Consider the following 18109-nt stretch of genomic DNA (forward strand, 5'->3'; position numbering starts at 1 on the left):
TCACTATTACTGAGACTGAACAAGCTTTGTGTTCCCAATTTATTAATTTAATTCAAATTCCGCCAGTTGCCAACGTGAGATTTGAACCCACGCTACCAGAGCATTAACCTGGGTTCAGTGACATTACCATTTAGTCTTTGCTGAAGAAAATCTCATGCAGAGATACCACTGAGGATTGAAATTCAATAATTCCATTCAGAATTAATAACCAGAATAAATGCAGTGGGATAAATGACTTCTCTGCTCTAAATTTTCTGCTTATAGGTCAAAAATTAATATTGTCTTACCTGATCTAACAGATCCACTACGCGAGCACATAGCAAAGCTCCTGGCAAGTCAAAATAATTGTCATAGAAATGATATTTGCCTGGCAAAGAAGAAGAAAAAGGTCAATTAAAATGTCTTTACTGTATTGTTTTGCTATTACAAAATACAATTGATAGATTTAACATTTGGTTTACCAGATGAACATTTTTGACAGCTATGGTACAGTGCTATTTCTTAACAAGTTTTACAATCCAATGAATAAATTCAACATTTTTATGATTATTCCAGAACTGTACATCAGTAAATATATTTTCTTCCAATCAATAACCCAATTATTTGAAAAAATAGCATTTCAGCATCTGAAGGACTCACACATATAGAAGCATTGCTAATTGTAATGAAGTAACCCAACTTAATGTTTTACCCATCTTTTACTCCATACCTGAACGTGCAAATGTTCCATTGATAGTTTTGAAGTGCTTCCATTTTCTCTTCTTTCCATAGGTTTCCAATATCTCTTCTCCTGTCAAAATTCTTGTGCCATGACTTGCTCTAATCGAAATATCAAACGTCGGTGATTCGTTAAGTTACACTTATATAAAAGCAGTTCATTAGAAATTCTGTGACCACCTGTTTTTAGAATATCTGTGAAGTTATCTGTAATACACAACTAAGTAAATAAATGGCATGCCATATGTTAATGTTAACTAGAACAAATATTTCAAAATCTTGCAACTTTGAGGCATATCTTTAATTTAGCACCACTGAAATATTTGTCTGACTGAAGTCAAGAACATAGTTCAGATCTAACCTGGGATTGCGTCACAAAAAACGATCAACTTAGAAAACTGCCAATATATATTTTGGTTAGTACCAAAACAACCCACAATTAAACCATTACAATTTGCCTGCATTCATGTTACCATTTACAAGTCAAACTGAAGCAATGCAACAGTCTCCTCCCAAGGATCTAATACCGGGCTTTTTCAGATCCGAACCCGACTCGAAACATTTGGAAATGCTGTCAGCCAAAAATGGATAGTAGGAAATCATGCCCTCTACTCCACCTGCCCACAGCTCCTATCATTAGCATGGCAAAATCCAGCACGTTGGTTTTTCTCTAAATAACAAGAAGGGAACACAACGAAATGTTCCGAGTCCTGACAGTATTCTGGATGGCTGTTGCAGCAATACATAAGAACATAAGACAAAGAAGCACGCGTGGGCCATACAGCCTCTTGAGCCTATTCCATCTTTCATTATAGGCATGGCTGATCATCTTCTTCATTCCACTTTCCTGCCCACTCTCCCTATCCCTTGATTCCCTGAGACACCAAAATTGCTCTATACCAGCCTTAAATATATTCAACAATGGAGCATACTAGGGGACTGATTGGGGGAGGGAGGCGTAGAGAACTCCCCAGACTCATAGCCCTCTTATTGAAGAAATTTCTCATCTCATTCCTAAATGATCAGCCCCTTAACCTGGGATTGTGCTCCATTTACTAAATTCCACAATCTGGAAGAAACCTAATATGTTTCAATGAGATCATCTCTAATTCTTCTAAACTCTAGAGTATGGGCGGCACGGTAGCACAGTTGGGCGGCACGGTAGCACAGTGGTTAGCACTGCTGCTTCACAGCTCCAGGGTCCCGGGTTCGATTCCCGGCTCGGGTCACTGTCTGTGTGGAGTTTGCACATTCTCCTCGTGTCTGCGTGGGTTTCCTCCGGGTGCTCCGGTTTCCTCCCACAGTCCAAAGATGTGCAGGTTAGGTTGATTGGCCAGGTTAAAAATTGCCCCTTAGAGTTCTGAGATGCGTAGGTTAGCGGGATTAGCGGGTAAATATGTGGGGGTAGGGCCTGGGTGGGATTGTGGTCGGTACAGACTCGATGGGCCGAATGGCCTCCTTCTGCACTGTAGGGTTTCTATGATTCTATGATTGGCCCCATTTACTCAGCCTCCCATCATAGGACAACACTGACATCCTCAGGTACCAATCTAGTGAACCTTTGCTGTTCCACCTCTAAGGCAACTACATCTTTCCTTACATACAGCGGTCAAAACTGGGCACAGCAATCCAGGTGTGATGTCACCAAAGCCCTAGAGTCAACTCTCATCATTTGCAGGGATCCTGGTCCCATGAAATCTCGCAAGGAGGAAAACTTGCAAAGGGTGAACTTCCACATGTGCAGAGATGGCACATGCACAATGCCTGTTTTCCACATGGGAAAGATATGGGAAAGATGAGAGTTTAACCTTCCTTCTGCTAATGCTCTAACATGCCTCGTAAAACGAGAGTCATTGGTGTGTTTAACTTGTGTGTTTTGCTGAATTAGGCAATTTATTGTAATGTCTCCTGCACTAGTATATGCTAAATCTCGGATGAGCGAATTTTCAAAAACACAAACTGCGAATAAATACACAAACAGATTTGCACAAATAAATATTTGCGATAGAGGGAAGATGTTTAAAAATGCAGCTTCATTCTGCAGGCAGTTGGTATGACTGAAGGGAATGCAGCTCAGATTTTGCAAGAGCAGGATAATTACTCCTTTCAGCCTTGCCAATGTTTATTTTAAGTAGAGCTAACGGACTTTTGTTTACTTGAATTCCCCTGGGATTTCTGATTAGAGTGATTGACAGCATCAAGTGATGATGTGGTTTATGAGCAGAATTGGGTCAATGGAAAATAAAAAAGCCTTTGCAGTAAGTAATTAGTTGCAGCTGACACCAAGTTGAGGTTAGAAGGATTTTGCAGGTTTCTGGGACTCTATTTCTCTCTGAAAGTTTCAAGACTGTCAACAAATTTTAAAGCCAGTAGGTTTGGGTTTGCTAACTGTATTTATTCAAAAGTGGGTTTGATCTATGCACGAATGGAACTGGGGCAATCAAAAGAAAGTAAAGTTGTTTCTGTTTGTTTTTAAATATTGGTAATGGTTAAGCGGATTGATTTGTTACAGTCATCTTTAAACTGTGTTATTTAATAAAGTTTGTTTTACTATAAAAGATACATACTTTGCCAGTGGAATCACTCCTGGAGAGAGATATCCTATCCTCTAATTTATGCCAAAAAGAAAAAATGATTGGGATCTAGCCTGGCTTTCTAACGTAACTTGGGGTTCAGGTCCAGCATCCTAACAATAGAGACTTGGCTCATAGAAGGACAGGACTGGGTTTTAAATATCCCTGGATACAATTGTTTAGGCGAGACAATAAATAATTTCCCACTAACTAGTGGAAGGGATGTAGAGAAACAAATCTGCACAGAAATTACTGAGAGGTGCAAGAATTACAGATTAATTGTAATGAAGGCCTTCAATTAACCATAGAATAGAATACCTTCAGTGGGGAAAGATGCCATCCAGCGTATCAAGTCTGCATTGACTCTCTGAAAGAGCATCCCGCCAAGGTCCTGTGCCCCGCACCCCCCTTATCACCGTAACCCCACCCATGACTAATTCACCTAACTACACATCTTGGGACACTAAGGGGTAATTTACCATGGCCAATCCACCAAACTTTTGGACGTCTTTGGTATGTGGGAAGAAACCGGAACAACCAGAGGAAACTCATGCAGACAAGGGGGAATTGTGCAAACTCCACACAGACAGACACCCAAGGCCAGAATCAAACCCGGGTTCCTGGAGCTGTGAGGTAGCATTGCTAACCGCTGTGCCACCATGCTGCCCAGAATTAGCCAAATATAAACTGGGATAGGAATAATGCAAAAGGATAAGAGAGACAAGAGCTCCTGGAATGTGTTCAAGGTCATTTTCTGCACCAGTGTGTTTCCGGTTCAACAAGAGGGCAGGCACTGTTAGACCTGGTTCTGGGGAATGAGTTGATCCGAGTGGATCAAATATTTAGAGGACAGCAATCATTGTATCATAATGTATGGGTTGGCCATGGAAAAGGACAAGGAGTAATTCAGAGTCAGGATAAGTAACTGGGGGAAAGCCAACTTCGATGGATGTGAATGCATCTGAGTTGAGTGAGTTGGAATCAAATGTTGGCTGAACAAGGGGCCACTTACAAGGAAAAGATATTTCAGGCAAGGTCAAGATTTAGTCACCTGAAGGAGAAAACTGGGACAAATAAATCCAGAGCACTCTTGACAAGAAAGATATAAAGGTGAAGATGAAAAGGAAGAAATGTGCGTACAACAGATGTCAGATAGAAAATACAATGGAGAATCAGGATGAATATTGAAGGACCAGCGGGGAAATGAAAAAACTAATACGAAAAGCAAGGAGAGAACATGCAAAGAAACTAACTAACATAAAAGAGAATTCCAGGGCCTTATAAATAATAAAAGGGTGATAACAGAAAGTAAGATTGACTAGAGATAAAAAGGGGACTTGCATATGTAAAAGTAAAAAGTTTATTTATTAGTCACAAGTAAGGCTTACATTAACACTGCAATGAAGTTACTGTGAAATTCCCCTAGTCGCCACAGTCCGGCGCCTGTTCAGATCAATGCACCTAACCAGCACGTCTTTCAGAATGTGGGAGGAAACCAGAGCACCTCGATGAAACCCACGCAGACATGGGGAGAACATGCAAACTCCACACAGACAGTGACCCAAGCCAGGAATCAAACCCGGGTCCCTGGCGCTGTGAAGCAGCAGTGCTAACTACTGTGCTACACAAGAGAAATAGTACTTTGCATCTGTCTTTACAAAGGAAGGGTAACATATGCAGGCTGAGATGAGAGAGTTGGTAACTGGTACGCTGGAAAAATTTATAATTGATGAGGATGTGGTGTTAGAAAGGCGATCTATACTTAAAATTGATAAGGTACCAGGACTGGATGAGATGCATCCAAGGGTACTTAGGGAAGCGACAGTGGAACTTGTAGAGGCATCAGTGACAATCTTACAGTCTTCCTTAGACATGGGCTGGTACCAGTTGACTGGAGCATTGCGAATGTTACAACCTTGTTCAAAAAAAGGTGCAAGGATAAAGCTGGCAACTACAGAATACTCAGTTTGACTTCAATGGTAGAGAAGCATCTGGAGACCATAGTTCAGGACAAAATCAGTGGTCACTCAGAAGTACAAGATAATTAATGGAAGTCAGCATAGAATCATTAAGGAAAATTATATTTAACTAACTTGCTGGTGGTTTTTGTTGAAAAGGTTGATAAGGACAATGCTGTTGACGTGGTGGTGTATATGGATTTTCAAAAGGAATTTGATACAGTTCCACACAACAGACTTGTGAACAAAATAAAATGGGAAGTCGACACTTGCATCAGAAATTGACAATGGTTGTTTTTCCAGATTGGAGGAAGATTTGTAGTGGAGTTCAATAGGGGTCACATGTTGAGATCCTGTTGAGAGCAGTTAATAAAGCACATAGTAGCTTAAGCTTTATCAATAGGGGCATCGAATACAAGAGTAAGGAAGCCATGTAAGTCATGTTGAACTTGTGTAAGACACTCTGGAGTACTGTGTCCAGTTCTGGACACTATATTTGATGAAAGATGTGAAGACACTAGAGAGAGTAAAGAGATCCACAAAAATGATTACAGAAATTAAAAAATTGTAACTATGAGAATAGACTGGTGAGTTTGGGACTATTTTTGTTGGAGAAATGAAGACGGAGTAGAGGTAATCAAGATCCTTAATGCTATGGACAGGGTAAGTAGTGAGAAATTGTTCCCACCCAAGGGAGCATCAAGTACTAGAGGGCACATATTCACAATAATTGACAAAGGAGTAAAAGTGATGAGGGGGAAGAAAATTCACCCAGAGGGTGGTTGGAGTCTGGAACAGAATTCCTGAGAGGTGGCTCAAATTGAGATATTCAAAGAGAATTGGATTTCTTTCTAAAAATAAAGAATGTGCACTGTTACGGAGATAAGATGGGAGTAGGTAGAGAGCCAGTGCAGACTTGATGGGCCAAACAGCCTCCTCCTGCACTGCAAAGATTCTGTGATTTTAAATTAGATTTTACCCTGCAAGTCTGTGGTTCTATTTTACTCTGGCTAGATCCTCTGTCATCCCAGTGAGGTTATCCCTCTTCCAATTTAGAAGGTCTATATTAGGGAGTGTTTGTTGCTCGCCTCCATTACTAATCTAAGCCTTATAATACGATAATCATTTGTAACCAAACGTGACCCTCCACACACTTGGTGCACCTGAATTCCCAGCGTCAAATGCAGCAACATACTCATCAAGGAGGTGCAGCTTTACACATCAGAAAGTCCTCCTACTCTTTTCCCTTCATTCTAACATTATCTCTATCTATGTTTGTGAAACTAAAGTCTCCCAATATCACCACTTTATAGTTTTTGCAATATTGGTGATTCCCCGCAGATCTGCCCCTCTCTATTTTTCTTTCATTGTTTGGAGACTTGTATTATAATACAAATGAAAAATGAAAAAAAACTAAAATACTCACCTCAGAACTGTCCCATCTTCATCCAATTTCAGTAAATTTCCATCTTCCAGATCCAACAGCAAGCCTTTGAAACTATCAAAAGAACAAGAAATACTGAAGACTGACAACACAAATTCAGACATTCAATCATGAGATTTATTTATTTAGCTGTTTACTCCTGTCAATATGAGTGTTCAATATTTTGAAGAGTTGCATTGCGCACACTCTCAAACTTCTTTTGACCAGCAATCACGCTATGAATGGTATTGACAAGGGGTTGAATTTTCCTTGCCCACTGAAGTCCAGTAGGGAGACAGGAGGGCAGGTAGTATGACCAGGAAGGCATCGAGAGTCAAATATCCTCCCCTTGCCACGGCATATTGCCAGCAGAGAGATCCTTTGTAGCAATGGGGACTAATTCAGCCACAGGTGGTCAAATTGTAGTCTACCCAGACTGGGAGCGCCATGTGGGGAGACCGCCTAGTGAATTTCCCATGTGTTCCTAGCTTGTGGGGCCCAGTAGTCACATCTGAGCACCAATGCCATTGCATTGATGCATCATAACCCACCCCGCCATCAATGCCCCCCAAACTCACACCTGCCGAAAACCTCCTGCAAATATCCACCTGATCTTTGACAGCACCTCTTCATCGAGCACCCTTATGCTAAAGATGAAGAAAAAAAAATCCACCGATGGAAAAATCATCAGTCACGATGGAATCTATCCCAGGTTACTGTGGGACGAAAGGGTAGAAATAGCTGGGGCCTTAACAGATATCTTCCCATCCTCTTTGACCACAGGCGAGGTTCCAGAGGACTGGAGAATAGCCAATGCTGTTCCATTGTTTAAAAAAGGAAGCAGGGATAATCCAGGAAATTATAGGACGGTGAGCCTGATGTCAATAATGGGAAAGCTTTTGGAGAAGATATTGAGGGACAGGATATAAGGACATTTGGAAGAAAATGGACTAGTTACTGACAGGCAGCATGGTTTTGTACGGGGAAAATCATGTCTCACCAACTTAATTGAGTTTTTTGAAGATATGATGAAGGAAAAGCTGCAGACGTAGTTCATATGGACTTTAGTAAGGCGTTTGACAAGGTCCCACATAAACTAAAATCACATGGGATTCGGGGCGGGCTGGCTGGATGGATACAGATCTGGCTTGGTTATAGAAGACAGAGAATAGAGGTGGAAGGGTGTTTTTCAGAATAGAGATCTGGAGCGAGTGGTGTTCCGCAGGGATCAGTGCTGGGACCTCCGTTGTTTGTAGTATATGTAAATGATCTAGAGATAAATTTGGGTCATCTGATTAGTAAGTTTGTAGATGACACGAAGATTGGTGGAGTTGATGATAGTGCTGGGGATTGTCAGAGGATACAACAGGATGTAGATAGATTGGAGACTTGGACACAGAAATGGCAGGTGGAGTTTAATCCGGACAATGCGAAGTGATGCATTTTGGAGGATCAATTATACTGTAAATGGTAGAACCCTTAGGAACATTAACATACACAGGGATCTGGGCGTGCAGGTCCATAGTTCCCTAAAAGAGGCAATACAGGTGGCCAAGGTGATTGAGGATATGGCATGCTTGCCTTCATCAGCCAACATTGGCTGGCTGATGAATGTAAAACCTTGGTTAGGCTGCATTTGGAGTATTGCATGCAGTTCTGGTCGCCTCACTACCAGAAGGACATAGAAGCTTTGGAGAGAGTGCAAAGAAGGTTCACCAGGATGCTGCCTGGTCTCAAGGGTGTTGACTATGAGGAGCGGTTGAATAAACTGGGAAAGAGAGGCTTAGGGGAGACCTGATAGATGTCTACAAAATTATGAGAGGCATATACAGGGTGGGTAATCAGAGGCTTTTTCTCAGGGTGGAAGTGTCAATTACAAGGAGGCACAGATTCAAAGCGATGGGGGGCGGAAGCTGAAGATGATGTGCGGGGGAAGTTTTTCATGCAAAGAGGGATGAGTGCCTGGAACGTGCTGCCAGAGGAGGTGATGGAAGCAGGCACATTAGCAACATTTAAGAGGCATCTAGATGGGTACGTGAATAGGGAGGGAAGAGAGAGATACGGACCGAGTAAGGACAGAGGTTTTTTGTTTAATTTAGTTAGAGCATCATGATCAGCACAGGCTTGGCAGGCCAAAGGGCCTGTTCCTATGCTGTATTTTTCTTTGTTTTTTGTTTTAACCTCAAGCCAACATTATTCTCTCTGCCAGCTGAAGAACTGACTGTCACTCACGAATCAGCCTCGACAGCCACAAGAGACGATGTTCAATACACAAGTAACATGTACCAGGGCACAGTCCACCCAGACAGATGCTATTATCCTGGAGTTTCAGCCTCAACAGTATCCACCAGTAGCAATGACACTGTCAAGACTGCTGAGCAGCAAGCCCTCTGATTTGGCCAGCAGCTTGAGGGGATGCACTTCAATACTCAACTGAACGGTGGTCCCAGCCAGCAGCAGCAAAATATCACCTTGGTGTCCCACCACCTAGCAAAGCAGGGCAAGATCCCACTTTTGACCCTGGCAGTGGGACTTCAGATTCCTGCAACTAACTGAGCTCAATAAAGCCACATTTGTATATTGATAACACTACTGCAAAGTATTTCATTTTGTTTAAATCAGAGCCAGGACTAAGAGAGAATATCCCTGGAGATGAAAATCTCACCCTGCTTTATTTCAGGGACATGTTAAAGCTTCATTCCAGATCTGACACAACAATTTCTTCAAATGTGGAGTTACGGTTACGATCAGATCAGTCAGGATTTTAGTTAACAGATGATCAGGTTCTTCACGTGTTTGTATGTTTATTGAATCACTTGGGCAGTTATAGCATAACAAGTGTACATTTACAAATTATGTTTGTTGCCTGATTCCTTTCAGCTGAAACCTGTTATTCTGTCCTTTGTCGTTTTGGAATTTGTTTTCTATTACTTTAGTTGTTTATCAAATCGACGAAGTATTAAGCTGTTACTGTTCCCTCTTTCGTAAGTTGGTAATTTTGTAACACATTTCCTTTGCTATTGTTCTTCGCTTTCATTGCCCCTCATGAGTTTAAATGTTCCATCTGTTTCTTTTTTGATGTTGGCTTATGTTTAGGTACAAAAAAGTCTATGGTGATGCTTTGTCTTTCTTCTTTATAAACATCCAGGTTTAAACCACTAATAAGAAAAAGATACATTTTGTCTTACAAGCTGCCAAACGTCAACAACTCCCTTAATTTTTTTCAATTATTTTCTTTATTTCTTGAGGGCATTGGTACAAAAAAACCCAAAAAATTAAACAATGAGAAATAATTGAACGTTAGAAATTCAGAATATGATGGCATTTGATCGAAAAGTAGTTTCGTATTTTAAGTATTTTCTTTGAATTCTGATGAAAAGTCACATCTGAATAACTCACATTTTTAATTTTCATTTCAAAATTGCTGATTTCCTGTGGTGTTGCTCACAATTGGAAAATCAGGATTATTACAATACATGACATTATTTTGCTGGTATAGATCTGCATTTAAGCACACTCCTCTATGGTTACAATGTTCAAATGCATTTTAAAAAGTACCTGGATCTGCACCTTCGGTGCTGTAAGTTGCAGGGCTATGAGCCATGTGCAGGAAGATGGGATTAGAAAGGGCAGAGTGTCTTTGGGTCGCCATGGACAAGATAGGCTGAATTGCCCTCTTCTAAGCTGCATAATTTCTATGGCCCTTTGGCATATCTGAACTCAGCTTGAGTTTACCCATTGTTTTGGTTTTTGCAGGGAAGGGTACAGAATGAAACACAGCCTTCAGTTTCATGCTGGAGTTCAGAAACACAAAGGATTTTAAGATGATTGTGCATCTGTAATGAACTGTAAAAGCTGTAACCCAAACTGTTTTTACTACACACTTCCCAGTGTTATTGTACATGCTAAGTTGGATGAATTGTTGCTTTAGAAGGACTATGTCATACTGAAGGTTATGTTATTCCTCTGTTAAGACACAGCTGTTCCCCATTGAGACCACAAGGTGCAACTGTTGTCAGAGTTTTACTTCGTCTTCAAACTGGATGTCATGACAACAGCTTTTTTTCCAATCCAGGATGAGCAAGGTTACTCAGGATTGAAGCATTCCATGGGTCAAATGACCTACTTCGGCTTCGATTTCATATTAAATTACTTGCTTTTTAAAGATATTTTCTTTGGAAGTGTAACACAGAAATTTGTAACACTTGTGCACTGTGCTGCGATCTGGTTGGGAGGGTTGAACAACTCCTCTCTCTGCCCTACTGTTGGGTTGGTACGAAGAGTTTGAATTACAAAGATGATCTTGCTAATTCCATATATATACTTCACTGTATGTAGCTCAGTGTAAGAAATAAAATAAACCAGCCGTGCTCCTTAAATTAACAAGTAAAGAATGTGTTTTATTACTAAAACTTATTCAGGTAAAAAGGCAGAAATAATTAACAAAATATTTAAAATGGACAAATATGTCCAACAACCCACTCATGCAAAAAGTCACATAAACAACACCCCCCTCCCTGAAGCATGCAAAAAAAAACTCTGCAGAGTATCAGATCTTAAAACCTGGCCAAGTAAAAGCTAATATCAGAAAAAATATTCATAGATTGTCCAGATGCTTGTTTGCAGCTGAAGGGTCACTTTCTGTGTTTCTCATTGATTCAGTTGTGGCTGGTTGATTCTCTTTTCTCTGAGAGACAGTGGTGTTGATTTGGAATTCTCCTTTAAGAATTCTCTGTTGGCAGCAATGAGGTCTCCTGGTGGGTTTTCAAATCACAAACACCTCAGCTTTGAGTGAGGTTTCAAAAAGGTGGTTTAATTCTTCCTTACCTGTTCATTTATAATTTCACTATGGTTAGCTGCTTTATTGATTTTTCATAAACAGAAATGCACTGCTTATTCCTAGTTCTCCCAGGTTTAATAATTCATTATTTTTCACTTGACCTCACTAAAAACTTAATAAATATAAGCGCAGTAGCTAATCAATCGATTGCACTCTGCCCTAGTAATTCAACAAAATTAGTTAGCCTGCATAGAATATACTCAAGCAGTCAATACATCAATATAATGTTGCTAAGTCAAGAAATTTCAATCCTTTTTCCACATCCTTGCAGTGTTGATGAACCTCCAACGCTCTTGAATATGCAGTTTCCCTCCCAAATCTCTGCCCATCTTTCCCAGAAATCTATGCCCGAATCCCTCCCATCAGGTTTCCACTTGTCACAGTACCAAATCAGCCTTTATTAAAGTCAACAATTACATCACACGTGACTGCAATTGTGGTAAACAACCCAATTCTTATCCTTCTGTCAGCAGCCTCTGATATGGTTGACCACACTATCCTCTAACATCTTCATCATCCAGTTGGACAGAACTGCACTCGCTGATTATATTCTTATCTATCTAGCACAGGTTCCATTTGTATAAAGAGAAAACCCAGCTCTAGTTTGTCAACTCACTTGATTGCTCCACTGTCACTAACTTGTCAGACTGCTTGTTCGACATCCAGCACTAGATAGCAGAAATTTCTTCCAGCTAAACATTAGCAAGATCAAAGCCACCGTCTTCGATTCCTGCAGAAATTCTAATTCTAACCAGTCTCAATTCCCCTTCCAGCACTGTGGAGGCAGATGTGGATCACTTGCAACTCTAATGTCATGTCCTGCCCCAAGATGAACATCCAACTACATATTCACTCCATCACCAAGAGTGTCTACTTCAAGCTCCATAACATTATTCTGCACCATCTTAGCTCATCTGGTAAAAATCCTTTGTTAAATCATTTGCTACCTCTGGACTTGATGATCCCAGCACACTTCTGGCGGCCTCCCAACTTCAAGCCTCCATAACTTGAGTTCAGCAAAAATTCTGCTCCCCGTATACTAACTCAAACCAAGATCCATTTCCCCCATCACCCATGTACTCACTGAACTATACTGGCTCTCATTCTGACAATGCCTGAATTTTAAAATCCTTATCCTTGTTTTCAAATTCCTCCTCATCTCTGCAATCTCCTTCAGCCTTACAAAATATCTGTGCTCTTCCAATTCTGGCCTATTGCACATCACTAACTCTGTACTGCTTCAGATCATATCAAAGGCTGCAGACAGAGAAAGATGAGAAGGGATTGTTTATCATAGTTATCGTCACGTGATGCAAGTTTTATTTTGATAAAGGTTGTTTGGTAGTGAGAGATGGAATACTGACTGGAGTCATTTAAACATAGATTTCTGGGAAAGATGGCCAAATATTTGGGAGGTACCAACTAAAATGTATGGTGGATTCCAGAGTCAAAACAAAATACTGAATCCTAAATCAGTAACCTAAATCCAAAGGTAAGATCAATCAATAAAGATCAATAAAGCTTAAACTGTTGTACCGACAAGGCAAATAAAAATTGTTTTGGCATCCAAATACTATCCACTAAATATGTATTTTAGCATTTTAAGAATATCAGGTGCAAACATGAAGCAGGTTCAGTCAACTATTTGGATAATTTATTGAAAAGTATTATGCTAATTTATCATTAAAACCATAAAAAAGTTTGGAACTCCAAAATATTTGTAATTCATCCTTAAGTCAAAGAGAGGCCCAAGATTTGGTGGGAAAATAACAGTTGTTGCCAGTGTGTAAAACGACGATGCAATATCCCATAAATGCACCATGTCTACAAATTATTGCGCATCTGGGACATTTATAGTAATGCTACTGGACTAGTAATCTAGAGACCCAGCTCTGAAGACAAAGAGTTCAAATTCTACCACAAGAATTGATGGAATTTAAGTTCAATTAATTTATTTGGAATAAAATAAAAGTCTCAGTAATGGTGACTTGAAACTATTAAATTGTTGTAAAAACTATCCTGCTTCACCAAAGTCCTTTAAAAGAACGGAAATTTGCCGTCCTTACCTAGCCTGGTACAAATTACTACAGACCCAGGGCAATGTGGTTGACTCTTAAGGTTTTCAGAAATGGTCTAGCAAGCCACTCAATTGTACCAAACCACTAAAGTCAAAAAGAAAATAAATCCATATGGACCAGCCAGCACTGACTTAGGCACTGCAACGATGGCACAGCACGTTCGGTATCTCCGCAAAATTCTCCTGATCAACATTGGGGAGGGTTATCCCACAGACTAGTCAAGCAACATCCTACACAGTCATACTCACGAAACCTTCAACTAATGTCCCAGATACCTCCATCACTATCCCTGAATATCCTGCCTTACCGGCAGAATGGACACCCCAGAGACAACAACACAGTCAGGAGGGAGCCCTGTCCTTGGAGTCCTCAACATTGACTCCAGATGCCATGGAGTCTCACGCATCAGGTCAAACATGGCCAATTACCACCTACTACCCTCCCTCAGCTGATAAATAAGTGCTCCTCCATGTTGAACAGCACATGGAGGAAGCACTGAGGGTAGCAAGGACACAGAATGTACTCTGGGTGAGAGATTTCAATGCCCATCACCAAAGTTGGCTCTGCAACACCGCTACTGATCCAAGTTGGCTGAGACCTGCTATGAGGGAACCAAGAGAGAAAATCCTGCAACACCTCAGCCTCTACCTGTCTCGAATGCATCTGTCCGTGACAATATTGGTAATAGTGAGCACCACACAGTCCTCATGGAGACAAAGTCTTGTCTCACACTGAGGGTGCCATTCATTTTATTATGCGGCACTCTCATCATAATAAATATAATAGATATCAAAACAAATCTAGCAAGTCAAAACTGGGCATCCATGAAGCACTGTGGGCAATCAGCAGTACCAGAATCAGTCGGTTTGTGACCTGGCATATCCCTCATTTTACCGTTACCATCAAGGTAATGGATCAACCCTGATTCAATGAAAGGTGCAGGAGAGCACACTAGAAGTTTCACTAGGCATATCTGAAAATGCGTCAGTCTGGTGACTGCTTGCATGCCAAACAGTGGAAGGAACATGCAATAGACAGAGTTAAAGCCTACAATCCTGCTACATTCTGTTGTGAATAGTGTTAGATAGTGTTAGGAAGTTGGAATGAAATGAAAAGTAAAGAATTGGATGAAAAAGAAACTATAGGGATTTAACTGCACTGAGGATTTGAGAGATGCAGATTAGAATAGTAGCCCTTGACATTCAATGTTACCATCACCGAATCCCCCACTGTCAACATCCTTGGGGTTACCATTGACCAGAAACTCAACTGGACTCATCACATTACAAGAGCAGGTCAGAGACTAGGAACTCACCTCCAGACTCCCCAAAGCCTATTCACCATCTACAAGGCACAAGTCAGGAGTGTGATGGAATACTCCCCACTTGCCTGATGTGTGCAACTCCAACAACATTCAAAAAGCTTGACACCATCCAGGTCAAAGCAGCCTGCTTGATTGACACCACATCCACAAACATTCAATTCCTCCACCACTGATGCTCAGTAGTAGCAGTGTGTACTATCTACAAGATGCATGGCAGCAATTCACCAAAGATCCTTAGACAGCACCTTCCAAACCCACGACCACTTCCATCTAGAAGGACAAGGGCAGCAGATAAATGGGAACACCACCACCTGCAAGTTCTCCTCCAAGCCACTCACCATCCTGACTTGGAAATATATCGTCGTTCCTTCGCAGTCGCTGGGTCAAAATCCTGGAATTCCCTCCCTCACGGCATTGTGGGTCAACCTACAGCACATGGACTGCAGCGATTCAAGAAGGCAGCTCACCAGCACCTTCTCAAGGGCAACTAGGGATGGACAATAAATGCTGGCCAGCCAGCGACGCTCATGTCCCACGAATGAATAAAAAAACATAAGTACTTTGTTGAGCAAAGTAGAGACAAGCAGAATAGGGGCCTAGATCATAGCCAGTTGCAAAGAAAAACGCTCTCAGAGAATCAAGCTGTTGTGCAGAAATAATCAGTCTGTGAGAGACTCCATATTTTCTCCTCTAAACTAGAAGAAAGATTGCCTAAAGAAAGCTGCGGGTCCTGTATGATAATTTGGCTTATAGTGTTAAAACCAAGGAGATGCTGTTTTGGGGAAGGTGTATTCTTGGAGTTTAGGGAAGTCGACAGATTAAATTGGGGGAATAATTTAAGCATACTGTATGAGCAACCATTGTTGTAGTTAATTGTTAATGTTGTTCTTTACTGTTGCCTTTGGTGTGTTTTAAAGTTTAATAAAAGTTTTGTTATTTGAATAATTTACAAAAAGACATCCGTTTCCTCACCAGGCTTCATTGCTTCTCTCACATTGTTTCCAAATTGCAAAAGTAGTTAAGAACCAGCATTCCAAGTTTCCCTTCTGGGATTTGGGATGCGCTCGCGTTAAATATCAGCGAGGTTCATAACAACAGTTAAGTAATTAACTGGAGGAGGCAGCTCCACAAATATCCTCATGCTCAATGATGGGGGAGCCCTGTGTAAAAGACAAGGAGAAATGCTTTCTAACTATTTCAGCCATCAGTGCCAAATGGATGATCTATCTGGGCCTCCTCCTGAGATCCCCAGCCTCACAAATGCCAGTCTGCAGGCAATTCAATTCACTCCACATGAAATCAAGAAACAGCTGAGGGCACTGGATAAGCAAGAGCTTTGGGCTCTGATAACATTCCAGAAATATACTGAAGACATGCTCTAGCTTAGCGACATCACTAAGTTGTTCCAGAATGGCTACAACAGTGGCGCCTACCCACAATGTGAAAAATTAACCAGAAATGTACTGTCCACAAGAAGCAGGACAAATCCAATCCAACAATTACGACCCAATCAATTTCTTCTCAGTCACCAAAGTTACGGAAACATTGTTGACAGTGCTATCAAGCAGAACTTAGATAGCAAATCCTACTCATTGCCAGGGCCACTTGGCTCCTGACCTCATTGGAGCATTGATCGAAATATGGACAAAATTGCTGAACTCAAGGTGAGATAAGAGTGATTGCCCTTGACATCAAGGGAGCATTTGACCAATCGCAGCATTAAGAACCTTGACAAAACTATCAGTGGAAATCTGGGAGAAAATTCTCCACTGGTCAGTCATACTTAGGATGTGGAGATGGAACTCGGCCAACGTTGTCTACCTGATACGCTGCAGGAAAGGATGTCCCGAGGCATGGTACATTGGGGAAACCATGCAGACGCTACGACAATGGATGAATGAACACCGCTCGACAATCACCAGGCAAGACTGTTCTCTTCCTGTTGGGGAGCACTTCAGCGGTCACGGGCATTCAGCCTCTGATCTTCGGGTAAGCGTTCTCCAAGGCGGCCTTCACGACACACGACAGCGCAGAGTCGCTGAGCAGAAACTGATAACCAAGTTCCGCACACATGAGGACGGCCTAAACCGGGATGTTGGGTTTATGTCACACTATCAGTAACCCCCACAGCTTGCCTCCTGGACTTGCAGAATCTCACTGGCTGTCCTGTCTGGAGACAATACACATCTCTTTAACCTGTGCTTAATGCTCCCTCCACTCACATTGTCTGTATCTTTAAGACCTGGTTGGCTGTAGAGATTCGCATTCTAATCACTATTCTGTAACTTGATTTTGTGTCTCTGTATGCCTTGTTTGAGAGCAGATATCCACTCCATCTGACGAAGGAGCAGCGCTCCGAAAGCTAATGGCATTTGCTACCAAATAAACCTGTTGGACTTTAACCTGTTGTTAAAACTCTTACAGTCATACTTAGCACAGAATAAGATGACAGTGGATGTTGAAGGCCAATCATTTCAGCTCCAGGTCATCACTGCAGGAATTCCTCACAGCGATTTCCTCGGCTCAACCACCTTAAGCTCCTTCATCAATGATCTTTCCTCCATTAAAACATTTCAGAACTGGAATGTATGCTGATGATTTCACAAGGTTCAGTGCTATTCACAACTTCTTCGATGCCAAATAATCTGCCTGTGTGTGCAATAAGATCTGGACAACATTCGGGCTTGGTTGATAAGTGGCAAGTAACATTCATACTCAAGTGCCAGACAATGACAATCTCCACCAAGAGAATTGAAACCTTCTCCCCTTGGGTTTACCATTAATATTGTGGGACTTACCATGGACCAGAAAAATAATTGATCTAGCCATATAAGTACTGTAACTGCAAGAAGAGATCAGAGGCTGGGAATTCTCTGGCAAGAAGCTGCATGGGAACCACCTACAATTTCCCTCCAAGCCACCCCATCCTGACACAGATCTATAATCACCAATCCTTCACTGTCATTGGGTCAAAATCCTGGAACTCTTTTCCAGAATGTACTTGGAACTTGCAGGTGGTGGTGCTGCCATGCATCTTCTGCCCATGTTCTTTGCGGTGGTTGAGGTCATGAGTTTGGAAGGTGATGTTGAAGGAGCTTTGAAGAGTTGATGCAGTGCATATATATATGGTACACACAGCTGCCACTGTGCTTAAGTGGCAGAGGAGTGAGTGAATGTTTAAGGTGGTGGATAGGGT

The 18109-nt window shown here is 41.4% G+C and overlaps 1 protein-coding gene across 1 annotated transcript in view; it reads right to left on the bottom strand.

Moving 5' to 3' along the window:
• nt5dc1 (5'-nucleotidase domain containing 1) overlaps positions 1–18109 on the bottom strand; it is a 545446-nt gene that overhangs the window by 516232 nt on the left and 11105 nt on the right. Inside the window, exons 3-5 of the mRNA XM_078212694.1 lie at positions 6675–6746; positions 710–819; positions 288–367 (exon numbers count right to left, since the gene is read on the bottom strand). Coding sequence (XP_078068820.1) covers positions 288–367; positions 710–819; positions 6675–6746 — 262 coding nt within the window. The remainder of the gene's footprint in view (positions 1–287; positions 368–709; positions 820–6674; positions 6747–18109) is intronic.

The sequence above is a fragment of the Mustelus asterias genome, chromosome 5 (genome assembly GCF_964213995.1).
Source record: "Mustelus asterias chromosome 5, sMusAst1.hap1.1, whole genome shotgun sequence".
In the NCBI taxonomy this organism is placed as follows: domain Eukaryota; kingdom Metazoa; phylum Chordata; class Chondrichthyes; order Carcharhiniformes; family Triakidae; genus Mustelus; species Mustelus asterias.